The following is a 25,384-nucleotide window of genomic DNA, read 5'->3' as shown; positions in this document are numbered from 1 at the left end:
ATTACATTGTCATATGGTGACTTTTTTCTGTTTCTGTAGTGATCACAGACGGACACACACTCTAATATTATATATAATAATATATATATTAATAGGCATTTGGTGTCTTAATGGTTATGTTGGTCCCATTTATTTGCCTGACCTCATGTGGTATCACTGCAGTGGCCTTCTCCTTTGACAACACCGATTGTAAAAATGCGGGCCTGCTAGAGGATCCCTGTGCTTTTCCAGGGGAGAGTCTCATTGCTCTGTTTGTACACAAAAACCACGTCACTGCTGTGCGTAAAGTCTACACCGCCTCCATCCGAACCTGCCAGGCCACTCCTCATCCTCCTCCTCCTCCTCCTCCTCCCCCGGCTACTCTCCCCTCCTCCCCTCCTCCCTCCCTGTAGGTCCGGGCTGATGCAATGCTCATCTTTATAAAGGGTGAGTCCCCACCCCTCCTCCAGCAGAACAGGGTCTTCTCTCCGAGCGCACCGCATCGCTGGGAAATTTGGTCTCACTCGAAGTCAATCTAAATCCCTTTTTTTGTGTGTGTGATCGTTGGCGTCGGTCGGTTTATTCTAACAGCATCTTTACTCGGCACCTGAGCTGTCTTCTGCCCGCGTTTCGAATCAGACTCTGTCCTCGTAACAAGGCCTACCCATTCATTCTCCGGTTTATTCCGACTCGTACCTAAATACACTCAAGGACCACTCGGCTTTTGTGAAGAAATCGTCCGGACAATTTGCTCTTTTGTGTTTGTTTTGTTTTGTTTTTTTTAACTGGAAGGATTTTACGGGCGCCCTGCCACATCCTCCTAAGGTAAGAGCGCCGGCATCCTCTCCCTCACCGGCTGTCTGTCACAAAATGACCGGATGTAACCGAGGCGGCACGGCCTTTGACAGATCGTTCTAAGCTTCTAGTTGGCAACAACTTACACTTTGTGCTTTGCTATTTGTTCATTGCCACCTCCGTATCTGTCATTGTTTGCGTATTGAATCGGATTTGATTGACAGCGGGTGCGCGCCCGGCTCCCTGGGGCTAATAAGTCAGTAATCAAACTATTTCCTGCCATGTTAGGTGTGCGGACCTCTTTCTAACATCAAGACTTGGCCTTTCTGACAGGCCCGAGGCGTCGTTCCTTACCAGGGCAGCCCTGGTCCAAATGAAATAAATAATGAAGTGACAGTGATGCTGCAGTGCCGGACTCGTGCTGGTCTGGATGTGGCACACGGGGCTGTCAGCGCCACGCAGGTCGTTAAACACAACAGTGGGTGAAAAGGGAAGTAAAGTAAACCTTGTCCCCCGTGTGCCGTTTGAAAAGGGCTCTAATCCCAAACTGTGAGCCAGAGCGCGAGCCTCTGCGCAAAATGGAGAGCCATGCCCATAAAGGGACAACACGTGCCATTGTTTCCATCGGAGCCGGCCATGGAGATCATGTCATTAAATGGATCTGGGGTTTGGCCCTTTTTTTTTTTCTTTTCTTTTTTTTTGGGGGGGGGGGGGGGGGGGGGGGGGGGGGGGCTCTGCGTGGATCTACATGTGCGCACTATTCAGCCAAGACATGAACAGAATATGTTAGAATGTCAGATTTAGAACTTAACACAACCCCATCCCGCTTTAAACACGCTCCGTGTCGGGCAGAGAGACGCCGACACGCCCTGTCCGAGCCCCCGCTTTTTCAACTGATTTCGGAGGGAAATGTGCGCAAAGTCAGCGGCCGCGTACTGCGGCTTTTTGTCATTCAGCGTCTCTAGCGGGGCTGAGGTGATGTCGGGTGGACTCGGATGCCGGTCTGGTATTTTTCCACTGCCGGTGCGTCACCCCCCCCCCCCCCCCCCCCTTTTTCTCCCTCCCCCCCTTTCTACCTCCTCCTCCCTCCAAAGAAAAGTCACATGATCTGAGACTCACGGAGGGGGGCTGCGGCGCGCCTGCTCACTCTAATATTGATCATTCTAAGGGGAGCGTGAACGCGCGCAGCGAGAAATTAAAAAGAAATAGATAAATAAATAAAGAAAGAAATGGCATGACGCAGAGAGCAGGTAACAACGGATCACAGAGAAATAAACGTGCTCTTGTTGTGTCTCCCTGCTCTGACGTGTACAGCATGAAACAGCCCGCTGCCAAGACTGAGATGAGCCGCTTCAACATCTCCCCCGAAGAAGACAGCAGCAGCACCAACAGCAACGAGTACACCTACCAGGACTGCACCAAGAAGGTCCCACTGAGCGGGTGAGCCTGCATGGCTTTGTATATATGTATGAAGGCACAACGTATTCTGAAGGAGGAACCCGTGCACCTAAATCTAAATGCTTCTGTCTGTTCTTTGTTCTTTTGAAGCCAATACTCTGACATGGATGCAGAGAGTCAAAACTTCCTCCCTGAACACAACCTGGGCAAGAAGAAGTATGAGACTGAATATGTAAGAGCCTCTCTTGACCTCCAACACGTGGATCTTCTTCGATCACTCGTGTCATTCTGTTTCCCCCTAACTGTGGCCCTTTCATTTTCTTCCACAGCACCAGGGCAACGCTTCCTTCGGCATGTCCGTCTTCAACCTGGGCAACGCCATCATGGGCAGTGGCATCCTGGGTCTGTCCTACGCCATGGCCAACACTGGCATCGCCCTGTTTGTGTAGGTTTTTAATCTATCTTATTCCGTTTAAATTCTTTCTCCCAACAGCTTTTCGTCACTTTGAAATGCAAATGCTGTAGAGGCAGACAAAATGTGATTTGGTGGTGATGCCATGGCATGAAACAACTGCAAAGCACCTTCAGGCATCAGAGAAAGGCAGATCTTGAGGTAACAATACAGGCGTATGAGAGGGGGGGGGCGGTTCAAAGTAAAGGGAAACAATACCAGCACAGTTTGGTTTCATAATCTGGATTCAGCTGAGGTGAGCAGAGGAAAGTGTGGGTTTTGTCTAATGTGTCAAGGTTGCAGGTCATGACGTACTGAACCTCTGCGGGATGAGTTTTTCCCGCCAGTAGTGTGTGTGTGTGTGTTTGCTCTGAAGGTAGCTCGACCCTGAGCTGCAGACTACGCCGGGGGGTCGAAAGTTTACAAATGCTCATTGCTACTGTTGAAGTACTCGCTATCATGTTTGCTGTAGATAAAACTGAGGAGAGAGTGTTCACTTTCAGTGGGAGAAAAAGAAAAGTTCTCTTCAGGGCAAATTATGGGTTTTCATTAGGGCTCCCCCTATTGGTCGTCCAGTGAATTGACAGCACAATGTCCGCACATTCCATCCATTGTCCACAAATTGTCTTATCACTTTTGCAGCTTATGTGAACAATTTCAAGCCATTTTGACATCACTTGTTTCATTAGTGTCAGCTACTTGATGTCCGCATTATTCACATCTCTGAGCCCAGTTGCCAGAGGAAAACCCCCACTTATAACACCGCTTTCCCTGAGATCACAGAGAAAGAAACACTGTCTGAAGAGACCAAAGGTTTTACTACCAATACAGGCAGCACCTCGCAGCACTGACCCCCGAATCAGCTTACTATCTCTGCAAGCCGAAGCCCTCAGGGGCCAGAAACCAGCAAAAGAAAGACCAGTAAAGTGTCTTTTTCTGCTCCACTGTCAGAATATGAATACATGTACCCATGATAGGATACTAGATGCTTTGGGTGCCACCAAATGGCAGTTGAATGTCAGTTTACAAACGCAGGGAGTGGCCGGAGAAGCAGCTTAGTCGGGCTAATCCCACTGCATTTAGGCCAGGGTTACATAAACAGAGCTAGCATGAATGGAGCACAGTGTGGCTCACTGTCAACCAGCAGCTGACCAATCAGAGCGTCCACGTCTGCAGGAAGTCCGGGGTTACAAAAACCCGCTAGCTACTACATAACTTGTCTGTTTGCATTTCGAAACACCGTCTGGTGCTCTTCTCATCAGCAATAACAGTTATGGAAAGCTATGTAACCTCTTGCAGAGCAAACTGACTCCCCATAAAGGGTCATCCAAAGAACATATTTGTTGAGTCGCAGCGATAAGATAGGAATGATTATGATGTCAGAGGCGGGCAGGCGGGCAGGCGGGCAGGCGGGCGGCCAGTCAGAGGCCGAAAGAAGCTGGACGGTCACATGCCGCCAGGAGACAGTGGTCTCAAATGTCCTGGAGATTCATTTTCACCTGGACTATTAATACCCGGGCACACAGTGCTGGCTCTGCAGCGTCCCAAGGGTACTAAGAGGATCCCGCACAGGGAAACCTTTCGTCCTTTGCGACCCTGCTGATGCTGCCCGTGACTCAAAGAAACCTGCAGACTGATGCTGCCTTCAAGGTCTTTGCTGATCAGGGCGGCAAAATGTGAGAAAGTGCAGGTTTTTTTTCGTCGCAGCAGGTGACTTTCCTGTTATGTAGTGAAAATATCGGCAGACTCCTCGAATTTCCCCCGAAATGAATATCAGTATTTTGACAAACGTGCGTGTCAACTTCTTGAAACAAGCAGAAACGTGTGAAATCATCTCGTCCTTGCAAAAGACATGAGACTTGGAGTCATTCCAAATGGTGTCAGAGATCTCCTGCCGCTCCAGCAGAGGAGTGTCCGACCTTTACGTTCACTGCACGTCCATGTGTTTGTTTACAGCAGTCAGGAACATACATTTGTCATTGAATTGGCCTTTAAAACCCCAAGTGTTCATTGTGTGAAGGGTTCATCCTGAACATTAGGATTATGTAACAGCGCACTTCAACATCAGTCAGGACCGGTTTGTCATTGATTTTGCTGGTCTTGGTTGCGAGTCAACATTCGGCTAAAGACCCCTCTTGTCTGATTACAGGATTCTCCTCGTGGCCGTCGCCATTTTCTCCTTGTATTCTGTCCACTTGCTGCTGAAGACGGCCAACGAAGGAGGTGAGTCCGCCAGATAGTATCCACCCACACTCCCCAGTGGCTTCTTGTCGCCTTTTTTTGAATGCTAAATCTTCATCTATTTCTGCTTCAAAGGTGCACTGGTGTACGAGCAGCTGGGTTACAAAGCCTTCGGGATGCCGGGGAAACTTGCCGCTTCCTGCTCCATCACCATGCAGAACATCGGAGGTGAGAGACTGTGGCATTTTAGAAGAAAAACGTATTTTTATGAGTGTTAGGTAACTATAATTGAGCAATTTTTCTATATTTATCCGCCGTGTGTTTATTCCACGAGCTAAAACACTGCTCCTCTGTGTCTAAACCGACGGAAGAAACCAGTGTGTGTGTTTGGAACATTGAGTAGCTTCCAGTAAAAACATGAGTCACTCTACAAGCATGTGTTGAGCTTCCTTTTCCCTCCATTGGAGCAACATTGCCCCTCACCAAATATCAGACATTGCTATTTTTGTAGTGGAGTTCCCTTCATGGACATGACTTGGCTTATTTTACTAACTGCATTTTTTTGTTGTTGTTGTTGTCTTTACAGCCATGTCAAGCTACCTCTACATTGTCAAATACGAGCTGCCCATCGTCATTCAAGCCTTTGTGGGAACCGGCAGCCAGTGAGTGACCAAATCTTTTAATAGAAAACACATTTGATCACCTGCAGGTTGGGGTCAAAAAACTAGCTTTAATTTTCAGCAGGTCTTTGTAGTAATCAATACTAGGTGTTTCTTTGGATTTTTATATTGAGTCATTTAAGTTAGCAGAAAACAAGCATCTAGAGCAGAAAATAAACATCCAGGAGAACCTTTTCGCCACTGCTCAATATTGGCGACAAATGGAGTTTTATTACCCCATGTTGGAGGCTCTCCAACAAGTCTGACCAGATTTCCGTGAAATCTGTGGGCAGATCAGGAAGAACAAGATTTATTTTAATTCTAAATGAGGAGGAAAAGAGAGCAGGAGCGCCTGGCTGAGGCACTCGAGGCGAAGTGGCACGTCAAGCAAAATGGCTGCCGGTTGTTTTTCAAGTGCTGTGTGTCCGAGGAGGTGAAGTAGCGTCTTTGTCCTTCTGTTGGAGGAGAGGTTGGCAGTGAGGGAAGGGAGGGGGGGGGGGGGGGGCATTTTAAGGGGACGGACAGTGCTCAGTCTCTCCGAGCAGCCCTTCAAAGAGCCCTTTTAGAAGATGCAGCCGGTGCCGCATCGAGACGTCGAGCGCCGGGGGATGAGCTCACCGCGACCTCGCTTCGTGTTTAAAAAATTGATGTGGTTCGGCTCCTCGGCGCTGCCCTGTTAGATCCGTTTGAGCAGTCAGCTGACGCGCAGAGATGTTGGTAAAAGCTCCGACTTTACGAGATGTGTCAGAGCAGCAGAGAGCTGAGAGGTTTGATCAGGCTTGAAGCCGCAGATGATCAGAAGACGTAAAAAGGAAACTCTTGACAGCAACGTGGATTTAATGTGCACAGAGTGGTCTATTTTAGTGCGAATCAGTTCACTCTTGGTGCTGGTCACTCAGCTTGGCGCGAGATGACTGTATATGTGATCAAAGCTACTGTACATATACATACTGTGTAACCTGAACTAAGCCTGAAACTGAATCTAGATGTCAAAAACACTAAAAATGTCTCATCTCTGCTACTGCCAACAATAGCTAACATTAAATAAAAACATGTTATATAGATCTAATCTGAAATATTTATATGTATAGCCTGCCTGTAAAAAGAAAATCGAATCTAAATGAAAACAGGAAGAAAAATGAATTCAGAGTTCGTTGGTTAATTAATGAATGGCTTTTAAAGTAAACATGTTGCTCTGTCTTGCTGTGTTTCAGAGAATGGTACACTAACGGTGACTACCTGGTGCTGCTGGTGACGCTTGTCATTATCCTGCCTCTGTCACTGCTCAGGAACTTGGGTAAGCAGTGTGTGTGTGTGTGTGTGGGTGTGTTTTAAAACTGGATGTACTTCTATACATAGGGTTGGGTAAGCGGTCGGTGACGTACTTGCATGTGTGAAAGACTTCAGAAAGTCTTCAAATGTTCACAACTCGGAGTCAAGTGATCAAAGGAAAAGGGGAAAAAAAGCATTCCACAGCTTTAAAATAGGAACCTCTCATAAAAAAAAACAGTTGCTCATGTTTGCGTTTTTGCTTGCCCCCTCAGGTTACCTTGGTTACACCAGTGGGCTGTCCCTGCTCTGCATGGTGTTTTTTCTGATTGTGGTGAGTAAAACAGCCACCTGTTTCCTCATTCCTCACACACACACACACACACACACACACACACTCATGTACTTCCTGCACAACCCCCTTTCAGCACAACAGCCAGCCTGTTGTGTCGGGTGAGTCTTCGTCAGAGAACAAATTTCATTTTTTCCATGAAATCTGAGGCTCCTTTTTGGAACATTTTTTAGGAACACAGCAAGCTTCGAGTCGTAAAAACACTGGAACAGAACAAAATAAAATAGTAACATTGTAGTAACAGATGGTTTAAGGTGTTATTTATATGTTATTTTAACTGATTTCTCACAGTAGTCTGGTTTCATCATCCCATGATGCAGTTTCAAATGGGTTTTCAACCAGAACAAAAAAAATAAAGAATATCAGCACAAAATGTGTAGCCTTAAAATCGCTTGTCTTGTCCTCCAGGTGATCATCAAGAAGTTCCAGATCCGGTGCCCTCTGTCCGAGAACATCAATGCTGTGAACGAAACAATGATCAAAGTGCCGAACGCCACATTGTCCCACCTGAACTCCTCCGCCGTGGACTACAGCGAGGACGCTTGCACGCCAAAATACTTTGTCTTCAACTCCCAGGTGAAGCTCGTAGAGGCGCGAAAAACAACATCTGGAGGGTGGAAATTTGCACGAAAACAAAAATCTTGCGTGATATTTTGGCGTGAATGTCGATCGTTGTTCTTTGTTGCAGACGGTTTATGCTGTTCCCATCCTGACCTTCGCCTTCGTGTGCCACCCTGCCATCCTGCCCATGTACGAGGAGCTGAAAGAGTGAGTGCTTTCATTTCATCGTGTTCACCCAAGCTGCAAACCACAGCTGCAGCAGTTTATGTCACATTTACATAAGAACGGCGTTCTAGTGTCTCAATGAAACATCCCCTCTTCTCCCGCCCCAAACAGCCGTTCCCGCAGAAAGATGCAGGGCGTTGCCAACGTGTCCTTCCTGGCCATGTTCATCATGTACCTGCTGGCCGCCCTCTTCGGATATCTGACCTTCAACCGTGAGTCTAAATGGCATTTCGTGTGTTGTTGTATGTATGGTGGCAGGCAATAAACTGAACAGTTTGGGCATGTAGCAGATCCTATAATCTAGCCGAAATCTTATTTCTTTACAATTAATTAAAGTTAAAGTTTCTTTTGGCAGTTAATCTTTAGGAGAGCATCGTAAGTTAGCCAAAATTCTTCGGGAAGGGTTAATCGTAGCGGTGTGGGTTTACAAGCGGTCATTGTCCCGGAATACATGTCATGGCGGGTCAATCAAAGTCAAGAGAAGAAGCTTCCAGGTCCAAATTAAATAATGAGTATCACTCCTGGAACAACATGCTCAGGATAGGACTCAAGGCCTGTTACGTAAGACCGTGAAACGGCCCACCTGATGCAGCCGCCCTGGGTGCCGCTGTGTTTGTGTTCCTGTTTGTCATGGCAGGAGCTTCTGAGTGAATGTACAAGACTGTCCCAGGAACATTAAACTGGTTATGCAAGAGCGCGATAGTGAGCAAGGGCTTCCTCAACCGTCATGACGGGGCAAGACCGGTGTTGCATAGTCTGAGCCGGGGCGAGCAGCGATTGAGAAACCCTTGTGACATTTGTTCTAACCTGTTTAGCGGTGGGGCTGCCGCTATTAGGACAGACAGTAGGCACCTCTGCTACAACTGAAGTTTAAATGGATGTGTGGGAATGAAATACACTGCAACAGAGATGTGTAGATGGAGGCAACAAATGTTAACACAAGTACTCATACAAGAGTTTTTAGCCAAGACACCAACAAATCTAACTTTTACGCTAAAGTATTTCAATATTCTTTGTTTTGTTTTTATGTGCTCTGCTAGATGCCGATGTCTTGCAGGTGTAATGTTTACCATGGTTGCCATTTTAGTTTAGCTTGTTAGCTAATTAGCGTTGAACACAAAGTATGGCTGTGGCAAACCACGCCTTCCATATTTCCTCATTCCGAGAAAGGCTACGGATTCGAGACGCGTTTTAATGTTTTCATAACAGAGGTAAAGTTTGAAGTGTCAGCTAAGTCGCCGTCTCCAGTTTTGGCATCTCTGCAGCCGTGTGATTTGTAAACTGGCGAGCAACAAGCGGCATGTGCTTGAGGTCTAAAGGGTCTCTTGTCTTTTCCCACACAGTGAACGTTGAGCCTGAGCTGCTGCACACTTACTCCAAGTTCTACAAGTCTGATGTGCTCCTGCTGATCGTCCGCCTGGCTGTGCTGACTGCAGTCACTCTCACCGTCCCCGTGGTGCTTTTCCCCGTAAGTGTCAAAGGGATGGAGCAGCTCTCAGATGGTATCGCTGGCACGAGAGTATAGCATAATAACCTTTTTGTCTCTCTCTCTCTCTGTAGATTCGTACCTCTGTCAACCAGCTCCTGTGCGCCTCTAAGGAATTCAGCTGGATCCGCCACACCATCATCACTGTGGTCCTGCTGGCCGGCACCAACGCCCTCGTCATCTTTGTTCCCACCATCAGGGACATTTTCGGCTTCATCGGTGGGTGTCCGTGTGTGTGTGTGTGTGTGTGTTAATGTGTATGACGCCATGGAAGGAGTCTCAAATACGTAATTGGACTAAAATGCCAAATTTCTTCCCTCGCGCAGGCGCTTCTGCTGCTGCCATGCTGATCTTCATCCTGCCCTCGGCTTTCTACATCAAACTGGTCAAGAAGGAGTCCATGAAGTCTGTGCAGAAGATCGGGGTAAGGAGTTAGTTCTTACATCTTCAGGCATATGACATCACCAGAAAGACGCCTATAGAAGCTTTTTAGACTGCTGAAGTCACTGTCTCTGGTTTTACACTGTGTTATGAGCTGGACTATTACGCTAAGCTAAGCTAACCAGACGCTGGCTCCAGCTTTATACTGAACATAAAGCTTGTTAGCTAAACGTGAGCTCGCTCTCCTCTCCAGGCCACCGCCTTCCTGATTTGCGGCTTCGTGGTCATGATTGGCAGCATGAGCCTCATCATCCTGGACTGGATCCGCAACTCCTCAGCCAGCCCGGACGCACACGCCGACGGACACTAAAGCCCCACCTCCCCTGCTGCGGCCTGCCAAGGAGAGAGGAGGCCCTCAGCGCCAGACTGCTAAGACCGCGCAAACCAACAAAGATCGAAAAACTAATTGTAAAAGAAGAAAACACAAGGACTCACTTGATGCTCGGCTCTGACTTCCTGAGCGACGAACCATGCCATTCCAAGAGAATGTATCCGAACTTTGTACAGTATGCTGTTAAAGGCCACAGAGATGGTGTTTTTTGTTTTTTCTCTTTTTATTGTAACTTTTTTTCATTGTCGTTTTTTTTTTTTTGTTGTTTTTTTTTTTTTTTGCTTGTTTTTATTTCGAATGTCTTTTTGGAGTTATGGTACAGCTGAAAACAAATATTTGAAGGTGCCTCAAATCACAGATGACGTAGTCGTAGAGTTCAAAATGCAGCTTACACTCAGGTACGGTGTTACGTGTGCGCGAGTGTGGCTGTGACCTCGGAGCTCGGCAGCAACCAATCCTGCTGAGAAAGGTACGTGAATCTCCCGAAGAGTAACAAGAGGCAACAGACTTGAAAGTTTATCCTCAAAAATGATTAAGTTCCTTCCAGCATTTGTTGTTGTTTTTTTCTTCCATTTTTTTTTTTTTTTTACTTTGCCAAAAATGTATTTGTAAAGCATCTTTGTATATTGAAAAGCACTTACTGTTCAGCACACTCGTGGAGATAAAAAAAAAAAAAAAAAAAATCCAGACCTGTCAGTTTTCACAGGCAAGGTCTACTTCACCGCCTATTCAGTATTCGTACAAAGGTTTTGTGACCTTGCTTATAGTGTCAGCTTTCCTCGTAAAACATAGTGTAAGTCAACAGAACCTGCCTTTTCAAACGCGACACTGGGAGCTGCTGAGTATCTCACGAGAGGACTCTTTCGAAACTGTATTTACTCTTTATAACCTGCTGAAGATCTTGTTGGAATAGCGCGTGCGGCGACAACACTACTGCTTCGAGACCTGGAGGCCACCGAGCCTCCAGTTCCACCTCCCCACACAGGGGAGGGGGAAAAACTTAAATTTTTTTTCTTTATGGGAGAATACTTTGAATTTGACCACATGCAGTGGTTGTAATATACCTGTTAAACTTGCAAAAACTAAAATCTAGAAGTCAGGTGGGCTCTCAAACGTCGACAACCTAACAACAACAACAAAGAACGCTAAGGAGAGCGTCTGTCACAATATGTGTATTTTTACGTGCGGTTGCGCAGTTTTCTGCTTTCACAACGAAGAACTTGGTAGCTCAACGTGAACTCTTTTCCCGCCGAGTCGTGAACCTGTCATCTGATGGTACACTGTGCTTCCAACACTAACTGAACACAACACCAAACTGTTATTGTCCAACATCTATTTATGGAAGACCGTGAAATCAATGTAATTTAATCTATTTTACTATATTTATATAATATTGTATGTATATATATGTATATATATCTATTGAGTTCAACTGTATATACGCTTTTGTTTTGTTTGAACTTTTTTTACAATAATGCATTGGAGCTGTAAAACAAAAATCAAAAGACCCCAAGCTGGTGAATTTGTGAAATTGAATTCTCTCCGACACACGGGAGCCTCAACTGTTCATCTCCATTAAGACTGACTAAATTATCCTACTGCGTTGAATTCTGTGAAAGCTGTCTTACATGTGGAAGTTTCCTTTTTGGCCCCTGAACACGAACCTGGATCAGCAAAACGTTCTTTACGCACATCTTGGTTGGAGAGTACGTCAGCCATCTCTTGACCTCAGGAGCAAAGAGGGCTTTGCCCGCCAGTGTTACACTCTTGTTTCAATGAAACACTATGTATATCCTGTAAATAATGTCCAATTAAAATCAAAGATAATCTACAACGAGGACTAGTCTTGTTATTTGTGTCCTGTGTCAGCATCTGTTTCTGTCTTTTTGTCTGAGCAGAGTTTGTGATTGTGGTTTATGAGGAAGACAAGAAGTTCAAACGGATCTGGGAGTCATTTAGTGAATTTGCACCAGTTCCTCCATCATGCAAATCTGTCCTTTTTTTTCTCCACATGCTGCTTTGATCTAGCTTGCAATTTCAGCCTCAAGACATACACAGACAATTTTAAACCTTTCAAACTTCTTTGTGCACCCCGAATAAAATTCCACATTAATGTCATAACCTATAAGTTAAAGGTGCTGAAGACAAACTGATCATACCACATTAGTACTGTGCACAGAGTTAAATGCTGTGATTATTATGAGTAAAAACTCAGATTCTAAACATTGTATAAAACAAAAGATTTATGCAGTTACTCTGTGCCTTCCACAAATAAAGTCCTAACTGCGGGGTTGTAATTATTCTGTGTGCAGACCAACAGGGATTCAAGCATGACTGTAGTGTTGGATTGAAATGAAGCACTTTCTTCTGGGATGAACAACGGTGCTCCCTAGTGGACACTCTACACATTGGAGACAATGTGTATTTAACATTTCTATCCCACGCAGATTAAATATTTATATATTATAAATGGTCAGCCTGATAAAAGGTAGAATGACGTTAAGCCAAAACATTAATAATAATTGTTCACTCTGCTACCTCACTGTAGACTTTAATCACTGCTCTTTCAACGACTGACCCATGTTCATGTTTCATTTACAGGCCCTGCAAAACCACGGCTGATCAGACCTCTTTTCGGGACTGTGTGGGCAAGTGCAGTGAATGGTTGATGGACATCTCCCAACCTTGGCTTTGTTGGGCAGGACAAATTCCACCTTTATTCACATTTTGACTTGTCATGGTAGGAAAGCACAGGATTTACGAACAACAGCAGTGATGGCTCTGTTCTATCCAAGTGACCCTGAAACTGAAGCAGCTGAATGTGTAAATAAGCTGTTTGCTAACAAGTTTCCAATATCAATTTATAAGGTGAAGATGTCACAGCATGTTTCTGCTGCCCCCAAGTGGCCAATAACATCAGTTACTACAGGTTTAAGTTTGTTTGTTTTTTACTTGTAACAGCAATATTTTACACTAGAACAGTGCTCCAACCTGCTGTACGTTCTCACTTGATGTCTGGTAGAAGACGTGAGGGAGAGCCATTGTGTTTAACCAGACAAAGAAACACAATGTCACAACATCACCCTTTGTTCCACAGGTGAATTTGACACCAAAGCAACGGAGATGGAGACAGAGGTGAAACACTTCCATCTTTAAAACCTAACGTGGAGGCGTTCCTTCCTCCACGTGAGGCCTCTGACAAAAACACAGAGCAGATCAAGAAGCAGCTACTTTATTTCACTACTCTCTGGATACTTTGCAACGTTCATGTTCACCCATCGACATTTATTACACATTCAGGCAGGGGGTGGGGTTAATTTCATTTGATCTGCCCACCCCCCCTCACTGGGACCTGTGCCTCACATTACACACTCGCGGCTGATTGGCTATCCCACTTAGCGTCTCCTCAACCAATCAGGGCCCTGATTACAATCACACTTCATCAGATTCCAGCCCCGTCATTGGGCCACAGAGATTAATAAAGGCAATGCACTGTTTTTTTTAAACTAGGCTTTCATCTGAAATATTATATAATATTTTAAAAAAGAACATTGACAATATTCAATTAATAAGCTATGCAATCAGGTTGCCATATAGGAGATGTTCATCGTACCAGCCGGCACCCTGGTAGAGGCTCTCCACTACATGAGCTGTCGTCGTTCACCGAGCGTTGCATCTTTAGTATCAACCGTCCCGCCCCCCCCACCCCACCCCCCCACACGCTACCCTGCGCTCCTTACAGTAGTTCCCAAGTCACATGATCTATGCAAAATAAAGGGCTCTTGCATTACAATTTCTGATTGGGTAATTCTTTTTCTAACAAAATAGGAAAATCTATAGAAAAAAATCTTCATCATTCAATAAAAGGTAGAGATATCAAAAAAAGAAAAATGTCGGCGCTCCGTCGTCTTTCAGTTTGGAGGCCAAATTCCAGCGAGAGGAAATTGCACTTGAGCAGCTGAATGGGTCTGTGAGGGCATTGCCACGCCAGCAGCAGGGCGGGGTTTCATTTCTTGCGGGCGTGCTTGTATTTGTCCACATAGGCCTTCACCAGGTTGGCCACCTTACTGGAGTTCACCTCACCACTCTTGCTATGACACACCTGAGGGGAGAAACACAGCAAAGGTCAAACAAACTGTCATATTTACAGCAAATATTAGCTGCCAGCTGGAGAAAACACTTAATTTCTGCTCTAATGTGAGACTAACTAGCTTAATACCTACAGCAGTAACAGAGTGTTACTTCAGAGGCTAAGGGACACATCACTGACTACATTATTTTCTGGGGTTACAGGCTACATAAAAAAAAAAAAAGAGCACCATTCACAACTAGCACATCCATTGCGTAGGATTTCCCCACTGTGTGGGGACCGAGACAGTGTCTTATAAAAGTGAAAGACACTTGAACAAGTCAATGTAATCAACGGTCACTTCCTAGAAATGATCCGCCTGTTTTTATCTACCACCAAAAAGAATTTCAGAGGCTGATCTGTCACCGTTATCACTGTAAACTGCATATAGCTAACGGCTGACTGTTTACCTTCTCGACCGCTTTGCGGACAATCTCCTTGTACTCCTCCTTTGTGATTTCCTTCCTTTGGTAAAAGGGTTTGATGGCTGTCTTCACTTCATTTATAGCTCTCTCTTGGATCTGTTGTTTCTAAAGCAGAGAAAGGAAAGGGGATTGAAGGACAGAAATGGACAGAGAAACAACACACTCTGCTGAAAGATGGTTTGTGATGGAGTGACAGGTAGACCGGTGGCGAAAGGTTACCTTTTCTTTTTTGGAGCTGTCAGCTTGAGCCTTGTTATACTGGCCAGGCTGAGTTGTAGAGGATGGTAGCACCTGGCTGGGTGCCAGCTGGCCCTGGGTCACCAGGGCTTTGGTTGGGGTGGGAAGAAGGGCGGGTTTCCCATAACCCACCATTGTACTTGCCATCTAGGGCAAACCAGAGAATGAGAATAAGCATTATGGCAAGTCTGCTTAAGAATAGTACTTGTGTATTTCATTTTCTTTTTTAGTTTTTTTTAACTTCAGCTATTTTCAATGCTAATGAATATACAAAACTTAATCCCATCACATCCTCAGTACTCGTCCTATCTACGTCCGTGATATACCACACCTGCGTCGTGTAGCCATCAGGCTGAGCTGCTGCTGTCTGGCTGCCTTGCTGCATGGGTGGAGGCGGTGGGGGTGGCGGTGGGAGGCCCTGAGCGCCGACAGCGGGGACCTGAAGCAGTGGTACGGCAGGGTGGAGGTGCACGGGGACCTGAGGAGGCATGGCGTACGGTGCCGCAGGCTGCAAACTGACCGGCAGGGCTCCTCGCGGGCCCTGCATGGGGTAGTGATGGTGAAGAACATTCAGCTGAGGAGGAATCATGTTCATCACGGGCACCGGAGCGTTACCCGGGACTGCCTGGGGAGCAGGCTCACTTTTAGGGGGATCTGGAGACCAAGAAAAACAAAATTAAAAATTAAGAAAGAATTTGTCATCCTATGTGAAAACCAAAACAGTGACATTTTGTAGCTGATGTAAAGTAGATTTTGCCATATTAAATTAATTCTTAGATGATAAAATGTGCTAAAGATACTTCACAGTAGGTGTTAATGCCTTACAAATAAATATACTATATAATATAATAAATGGTAGACTCAAATAAGTAGCCTTTCATCAAAAAAAAGATGCCGTGCGAGTAAAACTACTGAGACTTTCAAAGAAATCGCTCAAATGTAATGAAGCGCAGGTGCCTGGGAGTCATTTTTGGTTTGTTTTGTGCCTGTTCACAGATGTGGTACTGGTGCCAGCTACAGATTATCTTCCCCTGCTAGCCTCAAAGAAAACATTAATTCCAGCGTGACTACTGCTCATATTTTAGGGAAGAATTTGGCTGATTTACTTCATTTTATCATCTGCATTTTCTCAAGCAGTAGTGTTTTAGGAGTGGTGATAAATAACTGTAAAGAGAAACTTGGTTTTCAAAATTGTGGGGCAAAACTGAGGAAGGTTTTGACCTGCTGCTGCTGCTGCTGCTGCCGGCTGCTCCTCCTCTTGTCGGTTCCAGCCTCCCGGTCCTCCTCTCTCCCTCTTGGAGTAATAATCCTGAACGTCTGCGGGTAGCTTCCTCCTGACAGCCCAGCTGGACGCCGAAGACCAGCCTGACCGGTCAAGCATAGAGTCTCCTGCCTCCGACTCTTTCCTCCGACCACCGCCCCGGTTTTCATTGAAGCGGCTGTACGCGTCATTCCCTGAATTGTTGCCTGTACCTGAGAAGTTGTTTCTGGGCTGCCAGCGGTTGTCGGCTGTCTCGTCCTGCTGGTTGTAGAAGCTACGGTTGGCGCCACCACGCCCTGTGCCCCTGCCACCTTCAAACCCTCCACGGCCACCCCGGCCCCGTGGTTCTCCTCTGTTCCCGCCACTGTTGCGGTTGTCTTCCCAGCGCGAGCTGCCACTGGAGTCCCGGTTCCTGCCGTCAACTTCCCCACGACTCTTTTCTGTAACCCAGTCGGGATTATCTGACCAGCCCTGGCGATCTGGGGAACTTTCTGTAGGCACACCGTTTTCAAAGCGCCCAGCGCCTCCATGAAGCCTCCGTCCCTCAACACTAGACCCACTACCCTGCCCAGACCTCCAGCCGCCCCTACGCTCCTTCCTCTGGGGAGACTGCTCTCTGGAGGCTGGCCGTTCGGGGCTGGGCCCTCGTCTGTAGGACCTTGTTCTGGATCGTGACCTAGACCGAGACCTGGACCTGGACCTGGACCTAGAGCGACTCCTGGATCGCCGCCGCCTCCTCTCACGACTACGCTCCCTCCTAGAATAGTCTCTCTCACCGTCACGGTCCCTGTCTCTTTCTCTGCTGCGAGCTCGGGACGAGCGGCTAGAGGGTGGGCTGCCGTCACGTTCTCTAGACCGGGAGCGTGAGCGCCTGGATGATTCTCGCTTGGACTCCCTCTTAGGCGACCAGGTAGAAGTTGGGGAGTGGAAGCGAGAGCGCCGCTGTCGGCCATTCTTCCTCTCTTGGCTCCTCTCTCTATCCCGTTGGTCCTTGCGGTTCTCATCCTTGGCGACTTGGCTTGCAGAAGCAGGGGGTTCTGCAGCAACTGGGGCAGCACTCTCCTTCGGTAGTTCAAAAATGGGATCATCACCATGCTCACTGGTGGGTGAACTGCAGTCCATGGGGACAACTTTCGTGTCATCCGTGGATGGACTGTCCTCCTTGGTTCCTTCCCTGGTTCCTTCCCCAGAGCTGGCAACAACTGAAGGCTCTTCTGAGCCAACCTTTTCTGTATCAGCGCCCTCAGCTTTCGATTCTGGGACAGCTAAATCATCCTCCGACTCTCCTGCAGAAGGGGAAGCCGGTTGTGGAGAATTCTCACATGATTCAGCCTTCACTTCCTTTGAAGATTCTTCATTGGTGAATTCCTCTGACTCTGCACAAATCTCCATGCTATCATCCTGCTCAGCCTGCTCATCACAGTGTGGAGACATCATGCTCTCCAGCAGAGCGTTCTGAGAGTCAGAGGGTGATGGTGAAGCCCTTTTCTCAGAGTCCTTTTCCCCAGAGGAAACGGGGCTTGCTAGCTCTTCCTCCTCCCTCCTCTGGTCGCCCTCAGAGCATGAACCGGGGCTGTTAGGAGCGAAGTCTGAGGGACAAGACCCATCGTCTCGCTCATCTGGTTTCTGTTCATGTTCGTTAGATGGTTCCTGAGTCACATCACTGTCCTGTCCCACATCGTTACTCAAAGGCTCAGCACCTCCTCGCTCATCAGCAGAGTTGAAACCGTCCTGGTCTTCATTGAAGCTCCCGTCAGCATCAGACTGCTGGTGCTCTGAGTTGTTCAAATCCGGCTCCTGATCACTTTTGTCTTCTTCCTCCTCCTTCTCCACGTTGTCATCCGGATCACCCTCTTCCTCCTCCTCACTTGCTGCTGGGCTGCTAACGACTCTGGGAGATTGTTTTTTTCTTGCTGTGGCTTTCCGTTTCCCACTGGCCTTTCGGTTTGTTACCTGTTTGCCCTTGCGCTTCGCCGGCGCCTGAGAAGCCCTGCCTGGCTTGGTGGACCGGCCAGTAGACGAGTCAGAGTCTGACGAACTGGACTGCGGCGGCGATGGGTCAGATGCATGAGCCTCTTCCTGCGGTTTACTGTTGCGTCCAGATCGCCTGGATGGTAGAGACTCTGCCTCTTTGGTGGGAGCTTTGGAGGTTGAAGCTCGACCGCCTCTCTTCTCTCCACCTTTGGGACATGTGATGGCGCAGACAACACCCTGAAACACTGTGGGACAGAAACAATATGAACAAAGGTCGATAGTATTTACAGATACAATCAGCATTTTCTTTAAAATCTTCCACCAGCAGTGCCAAACCTTTTTTAAATTGTACCTCATTTAGAAATGTACCACATCTAGATTGCTTCATTTTCTGTGTTAAATTGTTGCTACTGCCATTTATACTCCACATACACATATGTATTCATTTAGCTAACACAAATGCTGTAAGCATGCACCTACATTTATCATAATAAAAAGGTAAAAAAAGAAGAAAAAAAAAAGACTCTAAATAACATTCATATCCAAATTATGAATTTGCACATATATTTAAGAACCAGTCTCGAAAAATAGATTCACACCAAAAGCCTGTCAGACAAGACTCACCAAAATGACCAGGGCCAAACAATGAACTGGAGGTAAAGGGAGATGAGCAGAGTCCAAAGGGAAAAGGACTGTGGTTCCAACCAGTGGGATGGAAATTTTGCCTGTAAAACCAAAAATATCAAAACACAAAAGCAACTTAGCTGAAAGACACCAGGACATCTATTACATTTCTGTTAATGACAAAAGAAAAAAAACACAGTAAGCGTAAGACTCCAAAGACTAATCAAATAGGTGTGTCTTGATGAAAAATGAAACAAAGGCATCTATGAGGACAGCTCCCTCGTTATCTTGCGCCGCTGCTGTCGGACATGTTTTTACCTCACAAGCAACACTATGCTAACGTTACTCTCGTGACGCGAGAGTCTCTCGTTTACCTTTGACCTTTTACGAGAATGGAGACGCTGTGCAGAATTAGCATCAAAGCTTCAGTCAAACCGTTTTGCAACTTTAGAATGGGCCATCGACCGGTTCATGGTACATGTAGATCGATCCAGGGGTCCGCGTATCAATGTAGTCGCATCTTTAACGTTAAAGCCGGATTCCAATTCATATCGGTGAATCGTTACACCCATACTGCAGACAGTTTCTATTATCGCCATTACCATGACTACCACAGTTTTCAAAGAGCACTACACTACATACAACACAGCGCTCCTGTCTTCGTTAGCAGTTTGATTTGGTTTAGCCACAAGGGAGCACCTTTCCCTGCAACTGGTGTAACTCATGTTCAAATAAATATATACAGCATGTATGAAATAGACAGTAGAAAGGAGGACAAAGAATCATATCTCATGTGTCTGTGCCTTTGAAGGATTACTAACAATAATAACAACAACAACAACAACAGGTGCAAACAAAGCGATATTAGTGTACCATTGGGATTTCATCACCTTGAGGTGCCGTTAGCAGGGATGGGAGCAGCAGGAGAAATCCACGGACAATCCTGCGCCTGGGGTTTGCACTGTTTGAACCCGGTGTCGTATGGTATGTCCTCTGCTATCCAAACAGGCTCTGCACTGCAGGAGGATTATTAAGAGTTATTTATCAAGTACTTCCAGATGTTAAGACTGAAGCACTGTAGTGTGGTAAAAATCATAGTCAACGCAAATCTTACATCTAGCTCCTAAACAAGACACTGCAGATTTACTCTATTTACTGATATATAATTGTGTCAATCTTTGGCGCTGAAGGAAAATAAGCAGACAACTGGAAGAGGGCTGTGAGGAAAAAAATGTATATGTCATCTGTAAAGAGAGCATTTTAAGAGTAATTTGCCTTGTACTCCTGCAGGGGGCTGACCTGACCTACTGCTCTCTCTGTAAACTAGGCTACTGTAACTGTCTTTGATAAGGTAAAATGCTGGAAACTAGTGAGCCTAGTGACTCGCAAGACAGATAATCATCACACCAAGGCATCTAATCTGTGTATTGCTGTATTTGTCATCATTCATCATAGAGGGAAGCGTGACTTACATGTCCTGAGTAGATGTTGTCGTTAATGAGACACAAGGAGACGGGGACCAAGTACAGCACTCCGTTCCTCTCACCTGGAGAAAATACACCAAACAGTGATGAGACTAAACACTGAAGACCATCACATCAACATTACACCAAACACTGAAACATGAACATGGGACGATGAAAAGGAAACAAATGAAAAACACCTTTTTCCTGCTCAGTGAGGAGGGGTCATCATCGTTACCTGGAAAAGACATTCACACACTGTTAGAGCTTGCTGACAAAATGCGAGTAGGTGTCGCGTGTTTCAGGAGGAAGAGGAGGTTTTAACATACATTTCCTCACGAGCCCTTTTGTTTTGGCGTCTGCCGTCCTCTGCACCTTTTGCCGTCTCAATCGTCTTGCAGGCTTACTTCTGAAAAGAAAACAACAATTGGTTTGCAAAGAAGGTGGTCAAAAAATTTAAGATAAAAACATAGAATTTGATACTGCTACATCGCTATTCCCTGATCAAGTAGATCTCATTAAGTTTTTTTTCCCCTCTGAGACTTGGCTTAAATGCTAACCATGTGATCCTATAAAAACAACTGACACTCACTTGAGACAGACTTTTTGTTCGGGGTTTCTACAGCAGCAACTCTCAGCTTCAGGTTGAGTGGCTCGCTTCCTCACAGGAACCTTAACACAACAATGACACATTTGATTTCGAAGCGAATATTTACAAAAAAATTCCCTGACACAAAAGGTTAGTAAAGGCTTTAAGTGCTTCAGCTGACCCGGCTGGGGCAGAGATGCAACGTAAACAAACTTCGACTGGTAGCTGTAGCTTTCAAGCCAACGACAGACTGTGTTGTATTGCATCAAAACCAGATCATTTAACAGTCTTTAAGCCGTTCAAAGTGCTCCAAAGTGCAAACTAGCAAATATTGTTTAAAATGGATGGCACACAGCATGCAGACAGGTATACGCACAGACAGCTTCTTTGAGTTTATGAGCTGTGTTGAGTTACTGAAAGGCAACTAAGATGGAGAAAACACTGGTAGTAAAGCAGACTGACCTGCACACAGCTGAGATTCCCGTCCCATCTGTAAACATTAGTGAAAGGTCTTCTGTCCACCGGGCAGGAGGGAGCCATCTGCAACTAAAAGGGAAATTAAACAAACTAAACATTAACATACTAACATAAAAAAGGCACGCAGGCTTTTCCACAGATGAATCACTACATGAGTTCACATTGGCCCCTAACCAATTCACTACTGCAGACATCACAATTTCACAACTATGTTATCACATATTTTACGGAATTCTAAATTTAGTGCATCAGCATTGAGCGTCACCTCTGCCCACGTGAGGAGGCATCTGAGGCAGAAGATGTGACAGCAGCTGTCGGGCATGGCGAGCTCGCCTCCAGCCAGGACGCCCAGGCAGATAGGACACCTCTCAGCCTCCTCTGCGTCCGTCCCGTCGGGCGGGCCCTGGCCGCCTAAACACACAGGAGAGGGGGATGGGTGGATATGTTACAACTCATGGGTCATATTGATCATGCAACATGGAAAACATGAATCATCATTGTGCTGTGTAAAGCCTCACCACTTCCAGCTCCAGTCATGTCCGCCCGGGCTGTCCTGATCACCACTACAACACAGAGAAGAGAAGGAGTGAAGACTGAGAAAACGGTGTTGTTGATGCAAAGGAGAGGACGACAGCAGATTAGGCACACTGTTATGTTCTTTGTTGAGCCCACAGGGTAATGACACGGCTAGAACGTAAATACTGTAAAAGACCAATTTGTGTAAGTGATTTGAAACCTGTTAGATTTGTGTGTTTACATTTCCAAGAGTGGTTGGCAACGTTAACAAAGTTTTAGAACAGAACATGGGCGCTGCGATATCCCCTTTTAGATGAGGTGAGGTTGGATGTTTGGTATGAGGTGTGTCTGTTAATGATTTGCATGTTTATCTCATCCTCTGCACAGATGGGTCAGTCCCTCCCTCCCTCCCTACTTGTATCTCACTTAACTACAAGACCAGGAAAAACAAAAAAGCTATATCGCAACATTGTGCGAGTGAGGGTAAGATGGAACGTTAAATCAACAGGCAGGTTGGAGCTGCACTAATGCAGACTGGACTGTGTTGGTGAGGAGGGAGCTGAGCGTGGAGGTAAAGCTTGCGATTTTGAAATCCATTTTCCAACCCTCACCTGTGGTCATGAGGTTTGGGTAATGTCCAAAAGAATGAGATCGCAGATACAAGCGGTCCACATGAGTTTCTTTTTCGGTGCGGGGCGGCTGGATTAAGCAGCAGTAAAATGGACGGATGGTATAGATAAATCCTCCAGCCGTAGCATCCAGAGTTTCTTCAAAATCGAACTTTTAAAGCCACAATTCCCACATACCAGAAATAACTTGCAGCCTCATAGAGGCCAGCCCAAATCTCACAAGCTCCGTTTTCACTAGTAATCAATTGAGTTTGAAGGTGTAAAGGTGTGTTCAGACAGAGGGTGAAGCTAATTTTCTGCTGTTATTAATTTGACTGCTGGAGTGGTTGTGTTCATTTGCCAATTCCAACAGCCAATGTAACAACAGTATGTTACCTGTGAACTAGCTAGCTAGCAAGCCTAAGTGTTTTGGTTGAACTCAGAACTCTCTGTACATTTATGAAGCAGATTCATAAAGTCCCAGGATGAGCACATATTTTTCAAGGGGCTCATGCTCGAAGCCAATAATGCACAATGCAATATATGCAGAAAGGACATTGTTGGCAAGACCAGCTACACCACAAATTTTATGAAACACTTGATCGTGCACGGAATGAATTTAAGGGCAGAAAGTTGCTCCTTGTTCAACAGCAAGAAGAAGAACGGAGTGCAGCCATCTTCCCCTCAGCATTCAAGTCCACCTAATATTACAGAGCCTCCTTCAAAACCTCCACCACTGGATTCCCCCTGATCTGAGATTACGGAGGACGGCTCTGTTGACTGGGATCTTAGCAGGTAATGTTGGGCAAACATAAAAATTCAACCAACTTGTTCATGGTTGTTTACTAAAGTTAACGTAACCATAATAGGTGCAGTGACTTAAATTGGGACTCATGTAACATTAAAATGCCATCAAAAAATGCCAAGGTGCTGAAACATAAAACTAAAGAGTTGAAGCAGACAACTTAACTTAAACCACATTGTAGTAAATACGTTTTTATGTTATGAAACTGCTTTGAGTGTGTAAAAATGCCAAGGAGCTGAAAAATAAAACTAAAGATTTGTACCGTGGGTAGGGAAGTCGCAGGCATCTCCACAGCAAATGTTTGTTGTTGTTGTAATTGAGAATAATGCTAAAACTATTAGATAAACAAATCAAAAGAAAAAAAATCTGATAACATTTCAGCTGATTTTTTTTTTTTACTGTCGACAGACTACTTAATGGTGGGGGTTTCTAAAATGAAACATATTCATATATATAATTTAGGGCATTTCTGCCTTCATTAACAGTGGCAGTAGAGACAGTTACAAAACACATTTTAACTATTAACTTACTGCTATCCTTGGTATTTCTGTACTGGCATTTCTACTTACTCATTGGTGATATATGCTGACACAATGGATCTGTGATGAGCTCATTCTGGCCTGGTCTATTGATTTGTCAGGTTGTTGTGATGGGAGTATTTCACTGTTTGACACTTTTATAAACTTAACTATGAATTGATCACACAGGTAATGTACATCATATACATCGACAGATATATATGGAAATCATTGTCAGTTACAGTCTGATTTTTAAACTTTTAAACCTTCTTGTGGGTGAGTGAACTCGAAGTGAAAGTACAATATTTTTCCAATTGACAATAGTCACAGAGTGACCTAAAAACCAATACAGACAGCTACTGACAAGATCTGTGATCAACTTTAATGTCCATACTTATGTTATTTACCAAAAGAATCACGGTGAACAAACCTAACTGCAGCAGGCCTCCAGCAAGACTTCTCTAGTTGGCTGACAGTGAGCAGGAAGCCTGTGCCGGAGATTTAAAGCCTCCGATAGCTGATCCAGTACTGGTATTGGCTTTGACCGTTTTCATCATGACGAGCTTAAAATTTGTCAAAGAGAAAACTGTTCAACAGACTCAGGCCAGAGCGTCGGCGATGGGGGGGGGGGGGGGGGGGGGCTAGGGTTTCATTTCTAAACACTTAAAATAAACCAAGTAAACACGGGCCATTACTAGCATTGTGCTCCAACTGTCATTTCAACTTGCACATTTAGCACAACCGGATAGCCTGTAACATATAAGCCAATCAAGCGTTAGCCTAATGTCAGTTTAAATCCTTATGTTAACTTGCATTAAACGGGGTGATTGATGTAACGAAACAGCAGTTGAGTTGGCAGGCAGACACTTGTGAAAGCTTGCTACTGTTTTGAGCCAGCACGGCCTGGCTCCTGGAAACACAAAATTAGCAACAACTTGATCAACCAGTGCCAACACGACGCTGACAACATGGTTGTTGTTGGTTAGCCAGTCAGCTATTGCTAGCTAAAAACACAGCTGCCTAAAGGCTAGCTGGTTGTTGTTAGCACGGCCGCAAACATGGCTAAATAGTGACTAATATTAGCAACAATGATTACACTGAAGGTCACAAGTTAGCTGGCTAGCTAGCTAGCGAATTTAGCCGAAAGCTAACTAGCCACTTTGAACAACAGCACCTGCTTACGTCGGTTTTAGCTTTCTAGCAGTTAGCTCTAGTTAGCTAGCGGCAAGTGTTGTTACTCACCTTTAAGTGCTGCTGCGGCTGGTTTGCACCTAGTAAACTGTTTTTAGCGTCCAAACTCCAGCTATGAAATGCTGACGAATCGCACTATCCGGGAATTGTTTTGGGTTAAAAACGGAGCGCAGCTTTCAGAAAGTCTCAGGCACATGTCTCGCGGTCTGGCTGAGAGTTTGTGCAGCTGGCGCCCCCTATCGGAACCGCCGAGCATTACAAAGCAGAGTGGTTTTATCCCTCTGGTGGCATTTACGTTACCATGAAGGAGCAGCAACAGGTGGTAGAGTAGCCAAAAACATTTTACAGTGTCTTTATACTGTCAAGTAATCCCACATACAACTTAGAACACCTGACAAATCAAGTCTTAATCAAAGACAACTATATCAGCTGTGAGAGA

At 45.6% G+C, this 25,384-nt stretch overlaps 2 protein-coding genes across 5 annotated transcripts; one reads left to right on the top strand and one right to left on the bottom strand.

The window, feature by feature from the left end:
* The first annotated feature begins 464 nt into the window (after positions 1-464).
* Positions 465-11,962, top strand: slc38a2 (solute carrier family 38 member 2). Of its 3 annotated transcripts, XM_070928790.1 has the most exons (16): positions 465-804; positions 2,089-2,214; positions 2,323-2,404; positions 2,502-2,617; positions 4,773-4,846; positions 4,940-5,032; positions 5,391-5,466; positions 6,678-6,760; positions 7,008-7,066; positions 7,493-7,660; positions 7,773-7,852; positions 7,982-8,082; positions 9,214-9,338; positions 9,431-9,575; positions 9,683-9,780; positions 9,991-11,962. In XM_070928790.1, exons 2-16 carry the CDS (start codon positions 2,090-2,092, stop codon positions 10,105-10,107), a joined length of 1,542 nt encoding a protein of 513 aa, XP_070784891.1. In that variant the 5' UTR covers positions 465-804; position 2,089; the 3' UTR covers positions 10,108-11,962. The 3 variants fall into 3 exon arrangements, with proteins under 3 accessions (XP_070784891.1, XP_070784890.1, XP_070784889.1); XM_070928789.1 differs by lacking the exon at positions 465-804 and having other exon boundaries at positions 1,873-2,214; positions 5,391-5,462; positions 6,680-6,760; XM_070928788.1 differs by lacking the exon at positions 465-804 and having other exon boundaries at positions 1,873-2,214.
* Positions 11,963-13,344: 1,382 nt separating this feature from the next.
* scaf11 (SR-related CTD-associated factor 11) lies at positions 13,345-25,087 on the bottom strand. 2 transcript variants are annotated; one of them, XM_070928847.1, is made up of 15 exons: positions 24,997-25,087; positions 21,826-21,870; positions 21,573-21,718; positions 21,293-21,376; positions 20,834-20,913; positions 20,571-20,650; positions 20,442-20,479; positions 20,251-20,324; positions 19,669-19,794; positions 18,779-18,879; positions 16,141-18,399; positions 15,251-15,573; positions 14,902-15,066; positions 14,668-14,787; positions 13,345-14,230 (listed from the first exon to the last, which is right to left on the bottom strand). In XM_070928847.1, exons 2-15 carry the CDS (start codon positions 21,842-21,844, stop codon positions 14,135-14,137), a joined length of 3,711 nt encoding a protein of 1,236 aa, XP_070784948.1. In that variant the 5' UTR covers positions 21,845-21,870; positions 24,997-25,087; the 3' UTR covers positions 13,345-14,134. The 2 variants fall into 2 exon arrangements, with proteins under 2 accessions (XP_070784948.1, XP_070784949.1); XM_070928848.1 differs by lacking the exon at positions 24,997-25,087 and adding an exon at positions 24,185-24,293.
* Positions 25,088-25,384: the final 297 nt, after the last annotated feature.

The sequence above is a fragment of the Enoplosus armatus genome, chromosome 22 (genome assembly GCF_043641665.1).
Source record: "Enoplosus armatus isolate fEnoArm2 chromosome 22, fEnoArm2.hap1, whole genome shotgun sequence".
In the NCBI taxonomy this organism is placed as follows: domain Eukaryota; kingdom Metazoa; phylum Chordata; class Actinopteri; order Centrarchiformes; family Enoplosidae; genus Enoplosus; species Enoplosus armatus.
This window is presented reverse-complemented; position numbering and strand designations above follow the sequence as displayed.

What these genes read in the sequence shown, in the direction of transcription:
- scaf11 (XM_070928847.1), bottom strand. An exon ending in CCTCACTGAGCAGGAAAAAG is followed by an intron (nt 20,325 to 20,441) that starts GTGTTTTTCATT and finishes TATTTTCTCCAG; the next exon opens with GTGAGAGGAACGGAGTGCTG. An exon ending in ACAGCTCCAAAAAAGAAAAG is followed by an intron (nt 14,788 to 14,901) that starts GTAACCTTTCGC and finishes TCTCTGCTTTAG; the next exon opens with AAACAACAGATCCAAGAGAG.
- slc38a2 (XM_070928788.1), top strand. Translation starts at nt 2,009, where the DNA reads ATGACGCAGAGAGCAGGTAACAACGGATCACAGAGAAATAAACGTGCT. An exon ending in GAAGACGGCCAACGAAGGAG is followed by an intron (nt 4,847 to 4,939) that starts GTGAGTCCGCCA and finishes TCTGCTTCAAAG; the next exon opens with GTGCACTGGTGTACGAGCAG. An exon ending in AGTCTGTGCAGAAGATCGGG is followed by an intron (nt 9,781 to 9,990) that starts GTAAGGAGTTAG and finishes TCTCCTCTCCAG; the next exon opens with GCCACCGCCTTCCTGATTTG.